This window comes from Symphalangus syndactylus, chromosome 19, assembly GCF_028878055.3.
Source record: "Symphalangus syndactylus isolate Jambi chromosome 19, NHGRI_mSymSyn1-v2.1_pri, whole genome shotgun sequence".
Classification (NCBI taxonomy): Eukaryota; Metazoa; Chordata; class Mammalia; order Primates; family Hylobatidae; genus Symphalangus; species Symphalangus syndactylus.
Window position 1 is genome coordinate 30,403,445 of NC_072434.2, and position 18,825 is coordinate 30,422,269.

The 18,825-nt window shown below is 32.8% G+C and overlaps 1 protein-coding gene across 1 annotated transcript in view; it reads right to left on the reverse strand.

Annotated features, from left to right (window-relative positions):
• The window catches only part of RGS21 (regulator of G protein signaling 21), a 35,092-nt gene that overhangs the window by 5,961 nt on the left and 10,306 nt on the right, over positions 1-18,825 (reverse strand). Inside the window, exons 2-5 of the mRNA XM_055233970.1 lie at positions 17,972-18,056; positions 14,786-14,873; positions 12,708-12,820; positions 7,949-8,115 (exon numbers count right to left, since the gene is read on the reverse strand). Of these exons, the coding sequence (XP_055089945.1) occupies positions 7,949-8,115; positions 12,708-12,820; positions 14,786-14,873; positions 17,972-18,056 (453 nt within the window). The remainder of the gene's footprint in view (positions 1-7,948; positions 8,116-12,707; positions 12,821-14,785; positions 14,874-17,971; positions 18,057-18,825) is intronic.

Below are 18,825 nucleotides of genomic sequence, written 5' to 3' on the forward strand. Positions count from 1 at the left end.
TTTGTTAAGTTTGAGATTCCCTTTAAAAGCCATAGAACTAGAAGAGATCATCAGGAGAGTGAGTGGAAGCAGAAAATAGATGAGGAGTGTCTCTTCTCATTATAATACATGTTGGATTATGAGTAGGAACAGGAAAAGAAATGGTGGAAGAGCAGTCAGTAGGGGAGAAAGAAATCCAGTCCTAGAAGCCAATTTAAGATATTTCCATTAAGAGGGAGTCATATGTTTTGTTAAATGCCCCTAGAAGTCAATTCTGGTGATGTATGGAACTATGCTATCAAGAGTGCCTTATCTTTCCTTTTCAACTCCCTTGAAATTTTAGTAATATAGATAAGATATATATATCTTACTAAATAATATATATAACTTACTATGTGTATATATATATATATAGAGAGAGAGAGAGATAGAGAAAGTTACATATTGAGTTATATATAACTGTCTCTCTATATATAACTCTGAAATATTAAAGAGGAGACTTGCACATGGAATGGTAAACAGGAATATATATATATATACACACACATATAAACATATATATACATACACATACATACATATTTCTTCCTTTAATAGAGTCACTCCTTGGGACATGTCTGTGAACTGCACTCTCAACTTGGCACTCCTCTCAAATGTGATTTTTGGTTGTATTCTACCAGAAGATATTTGGATACATTTCTATCTCTAAAAGTAAGACAGATGAAATATTGAGTTTGAAGTATACTGAAGGTGGGACTCCATCAGGAGGTGACGCTCTAGAAACTCGTACTTGCCAGTTGCATGTTGAAGGCACTCCTGAGCCTCTTGGAAGCTACAGAGAAGCTTAGACTTTGCCGAGCATCTCAAACTATGAACTGCAGAGTGTGGGCTGAACATTATATCAATTAATCAAAAAAACGGTGCCGTATGTATTTTATTTACTGACATAAATAGCTACTTGTATTGTTTGTATGGATACCCTTTGGTTTCATGACTTTCAATATTATGTTTGTGAAACATAATATTTTATTTGCTTATTTTTCAAAAGGTCATAAGTTATCTTAGATTTCTGAAACCACTACACTGCCAATCTTAGAAAACAAGACACAGGATTGTGGTTCTTAGAAAATGACAGCTGAGATGTCATCAAAACCATTTAGAGGCTTTTAAATCCTGTCAGTTTTGAAAAGGTCTTGACACAACTGACATTGACAACAATCCATTGCGTTAAAATGACTGCTTTATGAATGATGTTTCAGGTAGTTGTGTAAAACAATTTTATTATGAAGACCCAGGATGTTTTAATACGCTTGTGATTTTTGTTAACTGAAAGTGATGCAAACCAAATTTATTTTCTCTACCCCAGCAGTCTTAAATTCTTTTGGCTTTCAATAAATTACTTTAGCAGAAAGAATATATTTTAAAGTGTACCTGTTGGCTCTCTTGTGACCCTAATCTGTGCTTTATGTGTTTTTACATAATTTGAATGAAAAGTTTTCAACTGTGCTCTCACATTCAAATTAGATAGCCTTTCCTCATTTAGAATGTACAGTGTAGCAGGAGACTGTCATTATGCAAAGGGTGTGTGCATGCATAAGTAAAACGCCTTACAGAAATGGAGCCGGCAGCACCTTAGACCTCATTCACAACCGAGCTTAAAAATTACTATTCAAATTCAGGCCATCTATAATCATGTTTTTGGTTACATAATTCTTTTAATCACCACTAACACCTCAAGTATTACTTCATTTTGGCATCATTAAAAGCAAATGAATATCCTAAAATATATTCTCAAAGGTGGCTATTAAAGTTGAATATAACAAAGTTTGTAACATCTAGAAGGAATTCATCCCTGCATAAGACTGTATCCTTTTGTTGTCATTGGCTTTGGAGGCAGAAATAGATGATACAAGGTGGGAGGTAAGATTAACACCTTAAATTGGGAAAGAGAAATGAGAGAAATATAATTCAAAACCATCTTGATTAATTAGACAAGTAGTCAAAGCAAAGATAGAACTGAATAGAAACCAGATGCTTCTCCAATTTCTGTGGTGATAAAGGAGATGACACATATGAAATCATAACATGTACGGATGGCTAAAAATAGATATACAAAAGCTACAGTTACACTGGAGCAGCTGAAAGGGAATCAGATTGACCTGTTTCCATCACCAATCCCAACATGCTAAACTAAGATCATTTTAAGCGGCACAGAGACACAGAAGTGTAAAGAACACCTGAGCCTTTTGTTTTTGAGTTGAAATGCAGAAATTATTTTTTGAAGCACAGAATGATTCTGCAGATTATTAGAAGAAATACTTCTGACACTTTTTTCCTTCTAATGTCATATTTGAATCTAGGCTTCATAGTCTAAGAAGTTACACAAATTAGAATATGAGAAGAGAAATAAAACTGTTGATAGGAAGATATATTGTATGTTACTAGATAATTTTATGCTTCTGCCTTTATCGTAAACATCAAGTATCCCAGGCTATGTCATAAACACTTCAAATTAGTGGTAGATCTAGGGGAAGAAATTTGAAACTGATAAGTGTGGGCTGAAGACCTCCCTCTCCATGGATCTTAATGACTGCAGGGCTCATCATTTTATCTCTAAGCCTCAGTTTTTCACCTTAAAATGTGAATGAATGTAATACTTCCCTAAGAGAGTGAACGTGATGGCTAAATGAGATAATCCATGTAAAATGTCTGTACAGATATTATAGTTTCTTAGCTCTCCTTTTCTCTTTTTCTCCCTCCCTCTTTCTGTGTCTCCCTTTCTTCTTTTGAAGGAGAGCTCTTTAAGAAGGAATGAATAAAAATGTGGAAATCATTGGGATCCAGAAGGTGCAGTTAACCTCAATTTATACTTGAACACACACAATACCAGGCTTCTTTCACTGCTGGACCAGTCTTCTAGGCATTGGCTAGTCCTTTGCTTGGCTCTTCTTTCTCTTCCTCTCCTATCCTTCTCTCTTCCCATCTTGTCTTGTTTCCCTCTATAGTCAAGTTTCTGGTCAAAGCTTACCAGTTACTTCTTCGAAATACATTCCCTGATTCTCTAGACTTGGATTTTCCTGTTGCAAACTAACATCTCACCTTATATTTCCTTGTTAGGACACTCATGGAAGTTTATTATAATTATTATTTTTTATCTGGTGTCTTTCTACCAGAATATGGGGAAGGATCTACTCAGGGACCATGCCTGTCTTTTTCTTAGTTGCACCAGCATAATGCTTAGGAGATAGTAAGTATTCAAATATTGATTAATGAACAAAAACCTAGAAAATTGACAAATAAGCAAGCACATTATATCCAGAGATGATTCTGTAGTTGGGGGAGCACTGTTGGCTACCAGTCACTAGTAGGGCAGAAATAAGCTACTCAAAATAACATCAACATATAGAGGAAGTGGCATTTAAAAATGCAAAGAAAAAATACGAATATAAAATGCAGATTACAAATTGGCATCACAGTAATAGGATAAAATGCTTCTAGATGCCTATTTTCATGGGCTTTTTCTCTGTCAATAACTCATATATCTGTTTCTTCCCCTAAGACTCAATTTAAAATTATCCTTATTTATAATGAAGGTCTTATCTCAATATGCTGCTGTCTCACTGGTATTTAATCACCATATCCTTCCAGGTAGCATTAAAATAATTTCATCTTTGTTTTGCACTTAATCATTTGTTGCTTTGCCGTTTTCTCTAGTTCTATACACTTTATTTTTTAACCCAACTATCTTGAAAAGTTCTTTAGAGTCAAACTAAGGTTTCTATTTATTTTCTTCCATTTCGTTATCGAGAGCTGCCTAGCACAGCAACACATTGTGTTATACTTACGTGTTTATTATCTGTTTTCCTGCCTAAACTGAGCTTCTCTTCCATGGAGGGATGTTATCTTATAAGGATGTGACTAGGCACATAATAAAAAACATTTATTGATGTGAAAGATAATGTGACTCAATAAGCAACATTGTGCTGCATCAAAAATGAAAGTAAGAAGCCAAACACAAATATTAAAAAGTGTCCTGCACAGACCCGTGAAGGTGTACTTTCCTTTATGACTATAATTTCTTCTTTGTTTTATGAGATATATTGTCCTCACATTTGGTAGATACATTTAAGAATTAAAAATTTTCTGCTGTTTTTTGACTTAAAAAACTACCAATGTGTTTTTTCCTGGATTGTTGACAGTGTGAAATTGAATTTATATAATTTTTAAACATTACACCATGATATGATTTGATACTATTTTCTAATTTCATAGAACGACAATCAACATTAAACATTTCTCTTTAATGACATATTTTTCATCCTCTATGACTTTCTTTTCAATATAGAAGAATGATGACATAAATATAATATAATTTTAAATATGTTAATTTCTTAGCTGAATATGAAAATATTATTAATATTTTTCAAATATTATTTTCTCAAAGTTAAGTAATATTTTCTCAAAAATTCAATAATCTGAAATTAGCAATCCAAACTGAAGCAAAAATAAGTACAAGTTTAAGAATTTTTTTCTTTGCCACTCCCACATTATTAGTATGTACAAAGTAGAGGTACTTAAAAAATATCTATTGTTTCTCTAATAATTTTCTTATTTTCAAGTCACTTAGTCAAAATACTTGGGTCATGATTTTTTTTTTCTGCTGTATTTTCTCCTGAAGCCATCTAGGTACAATTTACTCAATAAGCAACTCTTTTTATTTGGACCCGGCAATTTGCAAACTCATTTTCATAATATGTGTTCACATTTCCACTTCTCTTAAGTCTTAACATTGCTTATCTACATATGTTCTTAGAAATAAGCTAAGGGTTGTTTCAATAGTTAGTTTCAATAGCACTTATCGTGACTTGTTTAAAGAAAGAAAGGAATTAACATTCCTTAAAAACCGTTCTGCATGATGTAAACCCTAAACACACTATCTCATGTATCATTCTCGTTTTTCCTATGTAAATGTATCATTATGCTTTTTCAGATGAGGAAACTGAGGCAGAGAGATAAATAGGTTATGACAGAATTACACAAGTGAGGGATCAGGATTTGAACCCAGGTCTAGATAGCTCCAAACTTTAGTTTTTCTGCTGCATCATACTAACACCCTATTAATCTGGGAACCAGAGAGAATGTAACACTTTAAAGGAGAGGACATAAAATCCAGCTAAAATTACCATCTCTCATAGAGACCTGAAAGTTCAATATATAGTCTTTCCTATTAGAGTAGGAAACTGATGCCCATTAGTAATGTCAATTTATAGTCAGGGATAATTTAGTAAGTTTCATATAGTTTAATTGTAAATTGCCCAATTGCATCAGTAAATAATAAGTAATGTTAGCAATGAAATAGGTGAAATAAAGATATAAAACTTTGAAAAGAAAGTAAATGGGATACAATAGGCATATGAGTAACATGACCTTGTTGTTCTTTATTTTACCAAGGAAACTGGTTATAATTTAGATTCTTTATAAGAGTCTGTTATACAACTACAGTGTAATATAGAATATAGAAAAACAGAGAATATTCTTATATAAATCTCATTCTTGATTTAATTTTCCACTTGTGCAAATCATATTTTCCAACCACCTCAAATATATCACTGAGTCTTGTCAAGTCTGCCTACTGAATATATCTAGAATACATTCCATCATTTCTTTATCTCCACTGCTGCCTACCTATCCAACCTCATCCCCAACTCCTCTACTCACGTTAGCAATATCAATACGCCTGCAATTTCTGGAAAATGCTAGGGAGCTTTATACCTTGGTGCTCTCAGTGCTGGAATAGTGTTTCTTCATTCGTTCCTTTCGTAAAATATGACTCATTTTTCATGTGTGAACCACACTGCGAATCTAACTTTAACTCTCCAGGTAGATTAAATCACTCTTTCCTACCAGGCTAATAATGAACTTTAAATGAAGCTTTATTATTATATCATCTATTGTGTATTTGACTAGTTTTATTACATGTCAGTCTCTTCTTTCACTCTGTAACTTCACTGTGCGAACAGATACTCAAAAAATCAGTTTAATGAATAAACATACTAATAGCATCACTATATTTAACACATAACTGATGAACTATAGAGAAATACCTTGAAGATTGCAATTGGTATAATATATAACAAGCAAACTTCCTTTAGTAATTTGAATAGGAAACAACTAATAGAAAATGATAGGAAACAGAATAAGTATTTCATATATATATGTATATATAAACATAGGGTATATATATTTATACTTGCATGTTTTCAGTTAATTTGGTAATATCTAATAGCATTTTTAGAGATACTTCAAGGAAAGACTATAATTTATTATTTGAAAAGCAGCCTTCAATTTAATTATAGTTTGTTTTATCAAAATTAATTAGATGGACAATCTATAAAAAGCTGTGAAGTTTTATATCCCAAAATAATAGCTATACTATTTAGTTAAATTATTACAATATAAATTAATTTTGAAAGAAAGGGTTAGGAAAATAAATAAAACTATTTTATCAAAATTGATGGTTTATTATATGTTATAACCTTAAATTCAGCTATAATTAAAAGATGACATTTTGTGTTAGAAGATTTTTCACACACAATGTTTCAAAATATTATCCTAAAGCAACTGCTATTAATTAGATGAATTCATAAAGGAGGAAAAAATATGACTTTCAGACCAATATAACAATAAGTAGGATATCTTTAGGGTTAATTTCAAAGCAAAATGACACGTCAATCAACCTGACAAATCTTACATGCAACATTTTCAATTTTCCAGAATTATTTATTGATTCTTAGATGATGGCTTGGAAATAAATGTTGAAATAGCTCTACAGGAGTTAAAGTTCTTTTTCCACCCCGATGAATTCCAGGCCATGCTTCAGTGGTTCACGTGACTATTAATGTTATACTAGACTAATATATGCTGCAGTAATTAATGTCTATCTAAAACTTGAACTATGGTAACTAACTTTGTGTCTCATATTTTTTGAAAGCGTTTGCATTTCATCTAGTCTATCTTTTTTTTCCTATAAGTACAACCATCCTCTCGTACCATGAATCCTCGTTTTGGATCAGAATACATAGTAACTGTCACTTATAAAGATGTCAGCATTTTACCTCTGTAGGAAAGATGATTGGTAATAGTAGTTGGTTTGGTACTAGTAGTTTTAATGGAGCTTCCTGTTTGTAAGTTACTTACACATTAACACTCTTTGTTTATGTAATATATTCAGCAAGAAATCCAAAGCAGTTTACAAATATAAATTACTTAAACTTTACCGTTAAAATTTTAAAAGGATTTGAAGATGATTATGGTTTTGGCTCTGGAAATTAAATCAACTATAAATGAGATATTACACATATAAAACACGTTTGGGGGGCTATTATCAGAGTCATTGCAGGTTTCTCCCCAAGGCTCTTTCTAGTTTCCCGATCTTTAAGCAGCACAGGTGAGTCCTGATCACTTGACATAGAGCCCCACATCTTTGGCTGAATTTTACCATCAAAGAAATAAAGGCGAGCAACATATTAATTTGTTTAATCCCCACACGTTAATTTGTTTTTAAATATTCGAGAATGCTATCCATATTGACTTTGTCTAATTCCTAGTTTAGCAAAATAAAAACAAGAAACTACACTGGAAATTCAACAGCATTTTGAAGTAGGATTTATATTGGGTTGACTTTAGCGCTGTTTGAGATATTAGACGCTATTTTTCAAGGGCCTGAGTATTGTTCCAAAGAGACAGAAATATTAGTCATACCTAGCCCATAATAAGTGTTGAAAAATACTTACTGAATCAATGAAAAAAAAGAGAGTCATCTTAAGGAATTTCTCTTGGAATCTACTGACATTTTCTATTTAAACACATAGCGAGAATTTGATTATCTTTTAGATGGATTTAAGGTCTTCTAATTGGGAGCAGATCTGTTACAGGATGACTCTTCACTGTTCTGAAGGGGTTCACTCACCTCTTTAGGTGCATCAGCTTCAATGAATTCAGAATAAATCATCTTGGCTTTGGAAGCAATTTTTTCTGCATTTTTCGTTTTCTTAAAGTCTTCGCAGGCAAGCCAGAACTCAACATTTTCTTCACTGAACTCTGATTTTAGAAATGTTCGAAAAGCATCTAGACCAGCTATGAAATATATAAGAAAAAGTTTTGTGTAATACCTTACAGAGTAGTAATATGACCGGAATGAGTACATTGTATAGTATGAGCATTTACTGGATATTCAGTGGCAAATATTTATCATTCCACCTAAATGTAATGTATGTTTTAGTTGCTAACTTTAGAAAACTTTATTTTCAATCAGTAATTGTTAACATATATATAGCTTATATATAACATAAGCCATATATAAGCTATATATATAAAACACATATATAACACATACATAAGCTATATATGTTATATATCATATATGTTATATATGCTCTCTCTCTATATATTATATATATGCATATATATTTCTACCATTAGCTTCATTAACAAAGAAAACCTGTACTTTTTCTTTCTGTATTTGAGAAATCTAGAAGTTATGTTTAGGAGATCTTGATGGTAGTTACTTCACAGGAAGCCCCACGGATTTTGCTTTTAAGATTTATTGCACTACGCTCAGGTCAAATTAATTATGTTATACTCAATTCAGGGTAAGAATATCTTTGTTGCTATGAGTGGTGCAGAAACAACGTTTGATGCTAAAGTGTTAAATTGTATTGGTTTGGGCTTAAAGCAAAGAAGGAAGAGCTAGCATTTATTGGTTTTGGGTAAACATATAGGCCAACTCAATCTCAAAACCAAGAAAGTAACTGGCAACATATTTGATGTGAATGCTTCTCCCCTTTATGTGGCGATGAGCGACTTTAATTCCATAAGGTAAATACAAATACGTAGAGTTTTTCTCCAATGTTGCCTTAAGGAAAATATTGATGCTTCCCATTCTCCCCTGTAGTACCTGTTTATAGCGTTTTCCTCCTCCGCCCAGGTATTATGCTCAACATGTACTTCTCCAGAAACTTTAGATCAGAAACTGCAATGGAGTGACTTATTCACCCGCATGTTTGCTTTCACTTGATTATGATATGCTCTTTTAAATGTAATAACAACAGGCAGGGCTTGCAGTCGGTGATTCCAATGAGTCTCACTTCTTTCCCTTATCTTACTTTCAGTTAAATTTACACTTATATCCCTTGCTCCTAAAGATATTTGATATTGTGACCACTTGTTTAGACCCTTCCTTCTCTATTTTCCTCATCAAAATGGACCAGGAAACATTCTTCTTTGGTATACCCAGAGCTTACGTGAGAAGGTAAGGGCCTCTAGTTAGACAACAGGTCAGAAAGATCATTATCACATTCCCACTATGGACAAAACTAAACCAATACATTTAGGTCGTGTTATTCAGTGTCACAGTTTGCCCCCTTTTGCTGGCTGTCTCTATTTTTGAGAATGTATATCTCTCTGAGGAGTAAAACACGTCAGCACTTTTTCCACTCAGAGAAATTTGCCTTCCAAAACGCTGGTGGTTTTCTCCTCCTGCCAGGGAGGCCCCCTTTGCATGTGCTCCAAGCAGCTGCTCCTTTCCTGCAGGCGGAGAGAGTTAATCCTTCAAGTTCCAAAGTACAGGAGGAATAAGTTTATGGAAAAGCAGGGGATAGGCAAAATTGGCTAAAGAAATAGAAAACAATAAGAGAAAAGTGAATGAAAACAGGCTTAAGTCCATTGTTTATGGGTTGCTGCCTGCAGAATGCAAAAGTGAAGTTTATAAAGATAAAATAGAAAAGGACTTCCTGGAGCAGAATTAAAGTGTCTAAAAACACTGGATTAAAATAGATTTAACAGATTTTTTTTAAAGTTATTTGAAATAAGTTTGAAATAACAAGTCATTGCAAAAGGTTATCAGGTACCAATTAAAATTCTTGGTTGAAATACTGGAGAGTGTGGATGCAGTTAATATATGAGCACTATATAAAAATTCAATTAACTTCACGTTCCTTGCATTTAAAAATACATTCAAGAAGTTTCTGTGACACCAATTTAAGTTATAAAAATCCTCTTAGTAATACTCAATTAAAATTGTTCTTGAATTCAGTTCAAACAATGATGAAATTTCAGAGATCTAAACAGAATTTATGCTAAGATGTATTTTTATAGAGAGAATAAAGTGTTCTTTAATAATACAGAAAGAATATTGTAGATTCATGCCTGGCAATATTTTATATGTGCATCATCGAGGCATATGGAGCTTCTCCCTAGCATGATTTTCTAAATGCATCCCAGAGAGATGGGAAGTTAGAGATCAAGATACAATTATTATTTTCCCTTGCTCTCCACTTTTAATGACGGGCTACTCTCAGCTAAAAATTAATATCTTTCCTCCTCCTGTAGCTTGGTTTAGAACCCAATGGAACAAAATAAACAGCTTAAAAAACTCAACCTGAGGCTAGTTATCTATATCTTGAGCATGATATTTTGTTGATTTACTCTCCTATACATACAGTTTGAATGTTCAAAAGATGCCAAATGATTTTAAAGTAACAATGCTACATAAAATTAAACTTATTATCTGAGGGCACTCTCCATAGAATGGAATGCTTACTGGTTAGCATCAACAAAGGGCGTTGAATGGAATATGTCAGCATTATGGGGTGAAAACTAGGCTAATGCCTATGCTTAGTACATGCAAAGTATGTCTGCAAATCAACAAAAACAACTAGGTAATCTGGTGAGTCCTTTAACTGTTTAAAGCATTAAAAACCATTCATACTATTGCCATTTCTCTGGTATTATGAAAAGCAAAACCAAACAACTGTTTGGATGTGTATGACTTTTCTATTTCATGTGGGCATGAAATATAAAATCCCAGAGGGTATGCAGAGGAATGAGTTTGCCTTCATCTCACCCTTCCTGCCTCTCCTCTATAGTACTGTTGTATGGACTTCCACCACTCTGGAGCCTTCTGAGTCACAACACACAGAGAGATAATTCAGTAAGCCTTTTAGCAAACTTAATCTGTCCCATTGGTTATACACTTAAGGAGAAAGGAAATACACCATTTAACACTTAATAAACTGCAATTCCATATTCACATCTCTTTAATATATGCTCTTAGGTGGATTCTGGTAGTTATGTGGATCCTTTGATGTTTATACTTTAAAAATTAGTCACCTAGAAATAATATGTTTATAGTATCTAAATTCATCTAAGTCAATCTAACTTTATACATAAATAAGCAGCTGTGAATTATTCAGCTCTATTGTGTTTTATATTTTTCTAATATTCTAATTTTTATTCTTTATGAATTTAAAATAAAATGCCATTTGATTTATACAAATAATGTTATACTATAAACATTTTCTCTCTGTGTTTCACAGTGTCATTTTTCCTTTTTCAGATGAAATAGAATTGCAGATTATTTATAACACAAACAGAAGTCATACCTTTGTAAATGATTATTTTGTATGTAAGTTGTGTTGACTAAGATATTTTATTAAAGACTAGGATGTTTTATTTATAATTGGCCAAAATTGCCTTACTGAACCATTTTATCAATTATAAATACATATTTACACATCTACATATTAATACAAACATATACAAAAATATGTTTTCATATTCACTGAAAGAATAACATAGTTGATATAAAGTACTTTAAAATATTTTTTATTTTGACCAACAGTGCACGTGAAACAAGTGATTTATTTAAATTTTCAAATTTTTCAACAGTTTGTATGTTTCTTTCAACTTGTACCAAAGGCAGTCATGATGTACATCAAATTATAGTGAGCCAGCTGTGCGCAGTGGCTCATGCCTGTAATCCTAGCACTTTGGGAGGTCAAGGCAGGCAGATCATCTGAGGTTAGAAGTTCGAGACCAGCCTGGCCAATGTGGCGAACTCCTGTCTCTACTAAAAATACACATATTAGCTGGGTGTCGTGGCATGCTCCCGTAGCCCCAGCTACTCGGGAGGCTGAGGCAGGAGAATCCCTTGAACCCAGGAGGCAGAGGTTGCAGTGAGCAGAGATCACACCACTACACTCTACACTCCAGTCTTGGTGGTAAAGCAAGACTCCGTCTCAAAAAAAAAAAAAAAAAAAAATATGTGTACACACACACACACACACACACACAGACACACACACACACACACACAGCAAGCCGAGGGCTAGCGCAGTGGCTCACGCCTGAATTGAATCCCAGCACTTTGGGATGCTGAGGTGGGTGGATCACCTGAGGCCAGGAGTTTGATACCAGCCTGGCCAACATGGTGAAACCCTGTCTCTACTAAAACAAAAATTAGCCGGGTATGGTGATGCATGTCTGTAATCTCAGCTACTCAGGAGGCTGAGACAGGAAAATTGCTTGAACCCGGAAGGTGGAGTTTGCAGTGAGCTGAGATCATGCCACTGCACTCCAGCCTGATTGAGAGAGTGAGACTCTGTATTAAAATAAAAAATAATAAAAAATGTTAAAGTGAGTCTAAGGAAAAGGAAAACTTCACTCGCTAGTTTGAATTTTCCTTTTGTTTTAATGTACAGAGTTCCTATAAACTTATTTTAGCCCCGACCTGATTCTATTTAGATTTTGGATTTTTATGAATTTATGATTCTTAATAATTTTATACTTCAATGATTAAACTCATACTTTATGATATGTTACCAACTTTAAGAATTTAATAATTTATATTTAATTATTGTATTTTAAGCCTATTATTAGTTAGATCTTACCTTGGTTGGCTAAAAGTGTGTCCATATTTTCAGACCATGTCATTGTTTCCGCAGTTGGTGACCTGTAGAAACAGCATCTAACCTTGACAATAGCATTGTGACCTTTTTCTTCTCTAACCAATAGTAATATTTGAGTTATGTGTATTTTGAATTATATCATTCAAATGAACTTCATGCTGTTAAACAGCCAAATGTCAAAAAATTATACAATGCTATTTACAGTAGTTATAGTGACATAAAGTGGGATGTAATTTGACATCAGCAAATTATTTATTAATCTAGCTGACAGTGTTAATATTTGAGAATTCTTAAATTCTAATAAAGGTATAAAAGATATCGGTTCTGTGGATCAATGGTGAATTTCTTTTCAACTATGAGTATATTATTTGTTAATTTATGTGACATTACTCTAGTCAAAAAGTTATGATAGCAATGGTGATGAATAAACTATTTTCTAAATTTTTATAGTGTAAAGATTATTTCACAATTATGCATCTCAAAAAAGTTAAAGTTTTAAGAATTTCTAGCATGTGATGAACTTGAAAACATTTCGTTGGTAATATTTCAAAACGTCTTTACTTACTCTGAGGCAGCCTTTATTTCTCTTTAGACTGGTATAGTTCTAGTTCTGAGTTGATTTATTTAAATCTAGGAATCTGTCAAGACAGAGTAATGTCTTTTCCAAAGCAGTCAAAAAATTTGTAGACTTAAGTCTTCTGAAGAAGGTTACTTTTGGGGATGTGGTGTAGAAATAATAAATCAGGTTTAAGATATAAATTTTCTGAGATGCAAATATATCATACATTATTCCTCTTAATAAACAAAGATCCTGATGAAATAAGCCCCCATTCATAGAAAGCATCTGCTGCCCAGAAATAAAACCACGTTGGATTATGTAGCTGTGATGTGCAAATGACTTAGTTATGGAAAGAGAGGGTCCAATTTAAAGTTTGTATTGAAATTACCAACAATAAAATAGAGAAAAACTCATATATCGCAATTCTTATACAACTTTTGTATTTGCACGGCAAGATAACTAATCTTAAATATACTAGTGTGAAGTGATTCCTATGCTTTTGTATTACTTCCTGTAATTTGCTGCAGTTTTTATAGTTTTTGCTAGGATTGATTGTACTTCCTCTACTGATGCAGTGGTAGTTGCATCTTCAGTTAATAATGGTCATCCTCATTGAGGACACATACAGAGGACAATGTAGCTAAAAATTCATTTTACTATTTTCCATTACTCACATTTCCAATCTCAAATTTCCTTCTCCTGTTGTAGGCAGCTGACTTTCCTTTCTTACTTGACTTACTAAACTTGGGGACACAGATTACCTGCGAAACCATTTGGAAATGGTGTTTTATTTTTTTCATTCAAATAGACACAGAAATTGGGTTGTTCAGTTTCTGTCTTTCATAAATGGAGGATGAGACACAATGCTAGATTTAATTTTACATTGAAGAGATTTTGTGTACTCTATAACCTGTTACTCAAATAAGCTTATGTTATATTTCATATAACTCAAATATTAGATCTTATAGGAATTCTAAAGTTACACGATCATTTAAAATACACATGCTTAAAAAATATTTCTGTTTGTATACTAAAATTTGGTTGTTAGCAGGCGTATTCAAATTAAAGCTACTTAGACCTGTGGAACATATGCTAATGAATAGGATAGAGAGGAAGCTGGCCATGCACAATGCCCATTTTGAATGAGGAACAGGCATCCAGGAAAAACTGAAAAATAAAATCTAGACAAATTCATTCAAAGATGAACATTTATATTCCCATTAGTATGTAAGTTATCTGATGACAGGACTAAATGTTATTTTCTAGCACCAAGAACAGTGTGCCTGGTCTATGAAATATTGAACATATTAACAAATAAACAATGGATGATCAAACCCCAAATATTGACACATATTAAAGCCTTCAGTGGAAGAGGGTAAATGACCTTCAAGATGCTGATAAATTATAGTGATAAAAAGTGTTGAAAGGTATAGCTAAATTGTATTAGCTTCAAAGACATAGAGTGTTCTGGGCAAGAGAAGATGAAAAATAATGTGAAAACGTCACTGGATCATCATGGACCTCACTCTCAACTCTGAGGTATGTGAGGTTGGAGAGAATAGCTGACATCCATTCTAGAAGGCAGTGTCCTTTAAGGACAGACAGGTTTTACTTAAGTCAAAAGCAAAAAGACATATTCCATGAAGATCTTTTTGGATATAAAGGAGTATTTATAGAATGAAGGTATTTACATAAATAATAGCTATTTGTATTGTCTTCATTAACGTAGAGAAATAGTAAAAGAAAGAAAGCAAAGTGTGGGAGATGATGTAGAACCAAGGATAAAAGAAAAATTCCTAATGTTTCAAATTACAGAGAGATGCTAAAATGTTACAGATATTTTATAGATATAGACATGGAATACTATAGATAATAGAATTAGTTATATGGGTATATCCTAGTATTAATCAAGGTCCACAAAATGCTGACGTTGTTGTAAGGAGAAAAAAATTGCCCATCAGCTCTGAAGGAGTACCTCTGCTGGTGTGTAGCAATGCCTGGAATGCCCTCAGCTCATTCCTTTATAGCCTATTTCTTATCCAGAAGGTTAAATTTTGACTATTTGAGATGTTGAAAGAGTTGGAGGTAACACAGCATTTACTTTTCAGAAATTAGGTGAAATGTAACAATTTTAAGGAGTAATGCTGGTTTGTTGCCAGTTAAATTTGTAAAATTTGGAGTTTCCTATAATTCTGTGAAAGCGCAAATTGATGGTATCTATGAATAAACTGAAATACAATATTTATAATAGCACTAAAATGCACAACTATGTATTGGATGTTTACAATGTATACCACATTGTGCTAAGTATATCATAGACTTCATTTAGTCTTGAAAATAGCGGTCTGTTTTATTCCAATATTACCAATGAGTAAAGAGGTTCAGAGATACAAATAAGTAGTGCAATATTCCACAGACAGTAATGGCCAGAGTTAGAATTGAAACACAAGTGTGTCTGCTTTAACCCAAGTTATTTCATACTTCTTAAATGGATGAGTTAATACATATATATTTGTACTTTATTCATGTTTTGGAACATTTATAATAACTATCTAAAAAGTGTTTTTTTCTGCAATAGAGATTTATCATACTTCATAGAAATATTATATTTCCTATAAATAATAGGTAAATTGTGGTAACTGGCTGCTCAATTGAAAGTTTACATGAAACAGAGATTCTTAAAGCTTGTACACTATCAGATAAAAATAGGGAATTTCTTACGGTAGATGAGAGTAAGAAATATCACCTTCTGTTTTTAAAAAATGTAACTACATAAATGTTAAGAAAGAAATCTATTGAATAAAAGTTGGAGAAAAAAGAGGGTGGTTGATTTTAAACTCTACTGACTTGGTTGACTTTTACTTGGTATGTGCTACCTGAGAAAATGGACAATGGCCACTCCCTCATTTCTTTTTTTCTTCCTTTTACTGAATTTTAACAGAAGTTTTGTCTGGCTCTTTTCATTTCTGTGTTTGTTTCCTGTAAAATTGTGATGCATAATCAGAGTAAGTTTTTGTTTGTGTATGATTTGCCATGAAAAGTCACTGTGTATCTGAAGCCAAAATTTCACTTAGTATTTCATGGGGTTTTGGCTGATTTCCTTTCTATTTTCTTCATTAAGCAAGTGCCATCAAGGCCAGCAGTACCCATATTATATGTCCAGAGAAGAGCCAGGCCAGATGGGAACTGCGTGAAAGCTACCAGTTATCTTGCTAATTGTGCCAGCTAGAACCAGTTGTATTGCATTAAAAAATGTGGAATCCAACAACTTAGCTGTTCACACTCAATTAGCAGTGTGCTGGAGAATGGAAAATTCAAGCAAGGAGTCCATGTGCTCCGGGAAGTGACAGCTGCTTCCTTATCCAGCATTTAATATCCATGTAAAATTTTTTCAATAAACGTTGTGATAATTTTTGCAAGGATCATGTATATCTTATGTCTCTAATTCATCTCATAATTTAAAAAAAATTACATAAAGAAAGTTCAGTGGTCTATCTCCACTTTACAACCTTTCTTTAGCCCACATAAAGAATAAAGTGCAAAAGTAAGCCACAAATTCTTGACATGTTTTCAAAAAGAAGAAATCAATAGAGAAAGGAGAAAAAATCAGGAAGAAAGACAACAATTAGCGTATTTATCATAAATGAAGGAAATAAACCATCGAGACTAAAAGAAGCCTCAAGTGTTTCATTTGTACATCTTCTGAGATAAAAATAGCTGGAAACGGCAACTCACTTCACTGGCATTTTTCGTTCCACTGTCTGTCACAGATGATGCCGAGTTTCTCTTTCTGACTGATCTTCAAGCTGAAGGTAATGTGACAGCAGGAACATTACAATTAGTATGTAAATACCTATCCCCTGGGTTACAAATTGGCATTCTTTAAATCCTGCTATTCTCAGCTTTTTTCTTTTTGTTATTAACTTTTCATTGGTCAAAGCACTTAGACTTCTAAGTAATAAATAACTCTTTGAATAAATGTGACATTTCTCTGAGTCTGTGGCATAATTGAAATAAATTCCATCTGAAAGTTTGTTTTCTGAAGTTCATATTCATCTGTTTACAAGACAACTATTGTTCACAGGAGGTTAAATCAATATATAATGATATACATATTTGAAATACATATATTTATAATTAATATTCACCTTTAAGTCTTTAATCTGACTAAGAGATCATTTTGTTTTCCTTTGTTCTTTGATTTTCAGAGAATCTGAGGAGGGCTCTACATTTAGCATACTTATCTTAAACAACTATATATGTTTAACTATTTAAGCAATTTTATTCGTGAACTAAAATGTTCTAATATAAGACATTGCAGTCTTCTTTGAAATTTATGCAGTTTTTATGGCTTAATAACATACATTTCTCTCTTTTAACCATGGATCTCATGTCATTTTATGCCAATATTTCTTTATGCAATATGATGTTTAATGTAATAAGGCTAATATATTTATCAAAACAAAGACCATATATTGGCAATTTTAATTATAGTTTAAGTTTTGTAACTTCATGCTTAGTCAAGCTTTTATCTCAATGTAATACAGTTCTTTGGTAGTAAAATTCAACTGGTATGTGTTTATGACCCTCAATGTCAATTAAAAACTCTTGAAAGATTGACAATTTTTCAGGTGGGAGAAAGAAAGCAGTCAGAAGAAGGTAGAAAATGTTCTTCTCCTTGACTTACCATGGAAATGCCCTAGTTTATCTATAGAAATGGTTAGTATCAGTGGCCCTGGACTAATGAAACTGAGAGAAGTAGAAGAAATGACCTAAAAAGTTAGTGTATCATTAAGAAGGGAAATCATCAATTAGCTCAATCCCTTTTGTTAATTCAAGCACCACTAAGTAATGTTCTTATGATAAGCAAAAACTGAATCATTAAACAAATTTTGACTTTTTGTTTTGCTCAGGGTGGATAATGAAGTATTAATTTTATAATATATGCTTGAAAATAGTACAGTTTGGAAAATACACTGTCAAAATTTAAAGACCCTCTTGGTTAAAAAAAAAAAAGAACCATGCAATGTCTTTAAGAAATAGGAGCCAGGAATAGGCTTATTTTACATTAAAATGTGAAAACAAAAATTTAAATTTCTATTTTGAGTTTAGTGCAATTGCAAGCATGCTTTTTCTCATAAATCCTTCCACAAACCACAATTATTAGTTTAACGTGCACTTTCCATTCCTTTCAATCTTCTTTTCATTGTTTAGAAAAAACTAATAATTCGATTTTATTTATCAAAATGAAGCCTCATAATACAATGAGCAGGTGAGGAAATAAGCTTTCTCATTAGGCTGAATGATGCTTTATAGCATTCAATGTATCTTGACAAAAGATTGCCATATAGATACTGTTGGGACATCTAAATACCATCAGCTTTTGGTCCAATGGGTTTAGGCTCCATTATCAGAGGTTATACCCAGTGTGATAAGCTAAGTATACAACCCTCCCTGAAAAGATGTCTGTGTCCTAATGCCTGGAACATGTGAATATATTACTTTATGTGACAAAAGAGAAGTTGATTATCCTAGATTATC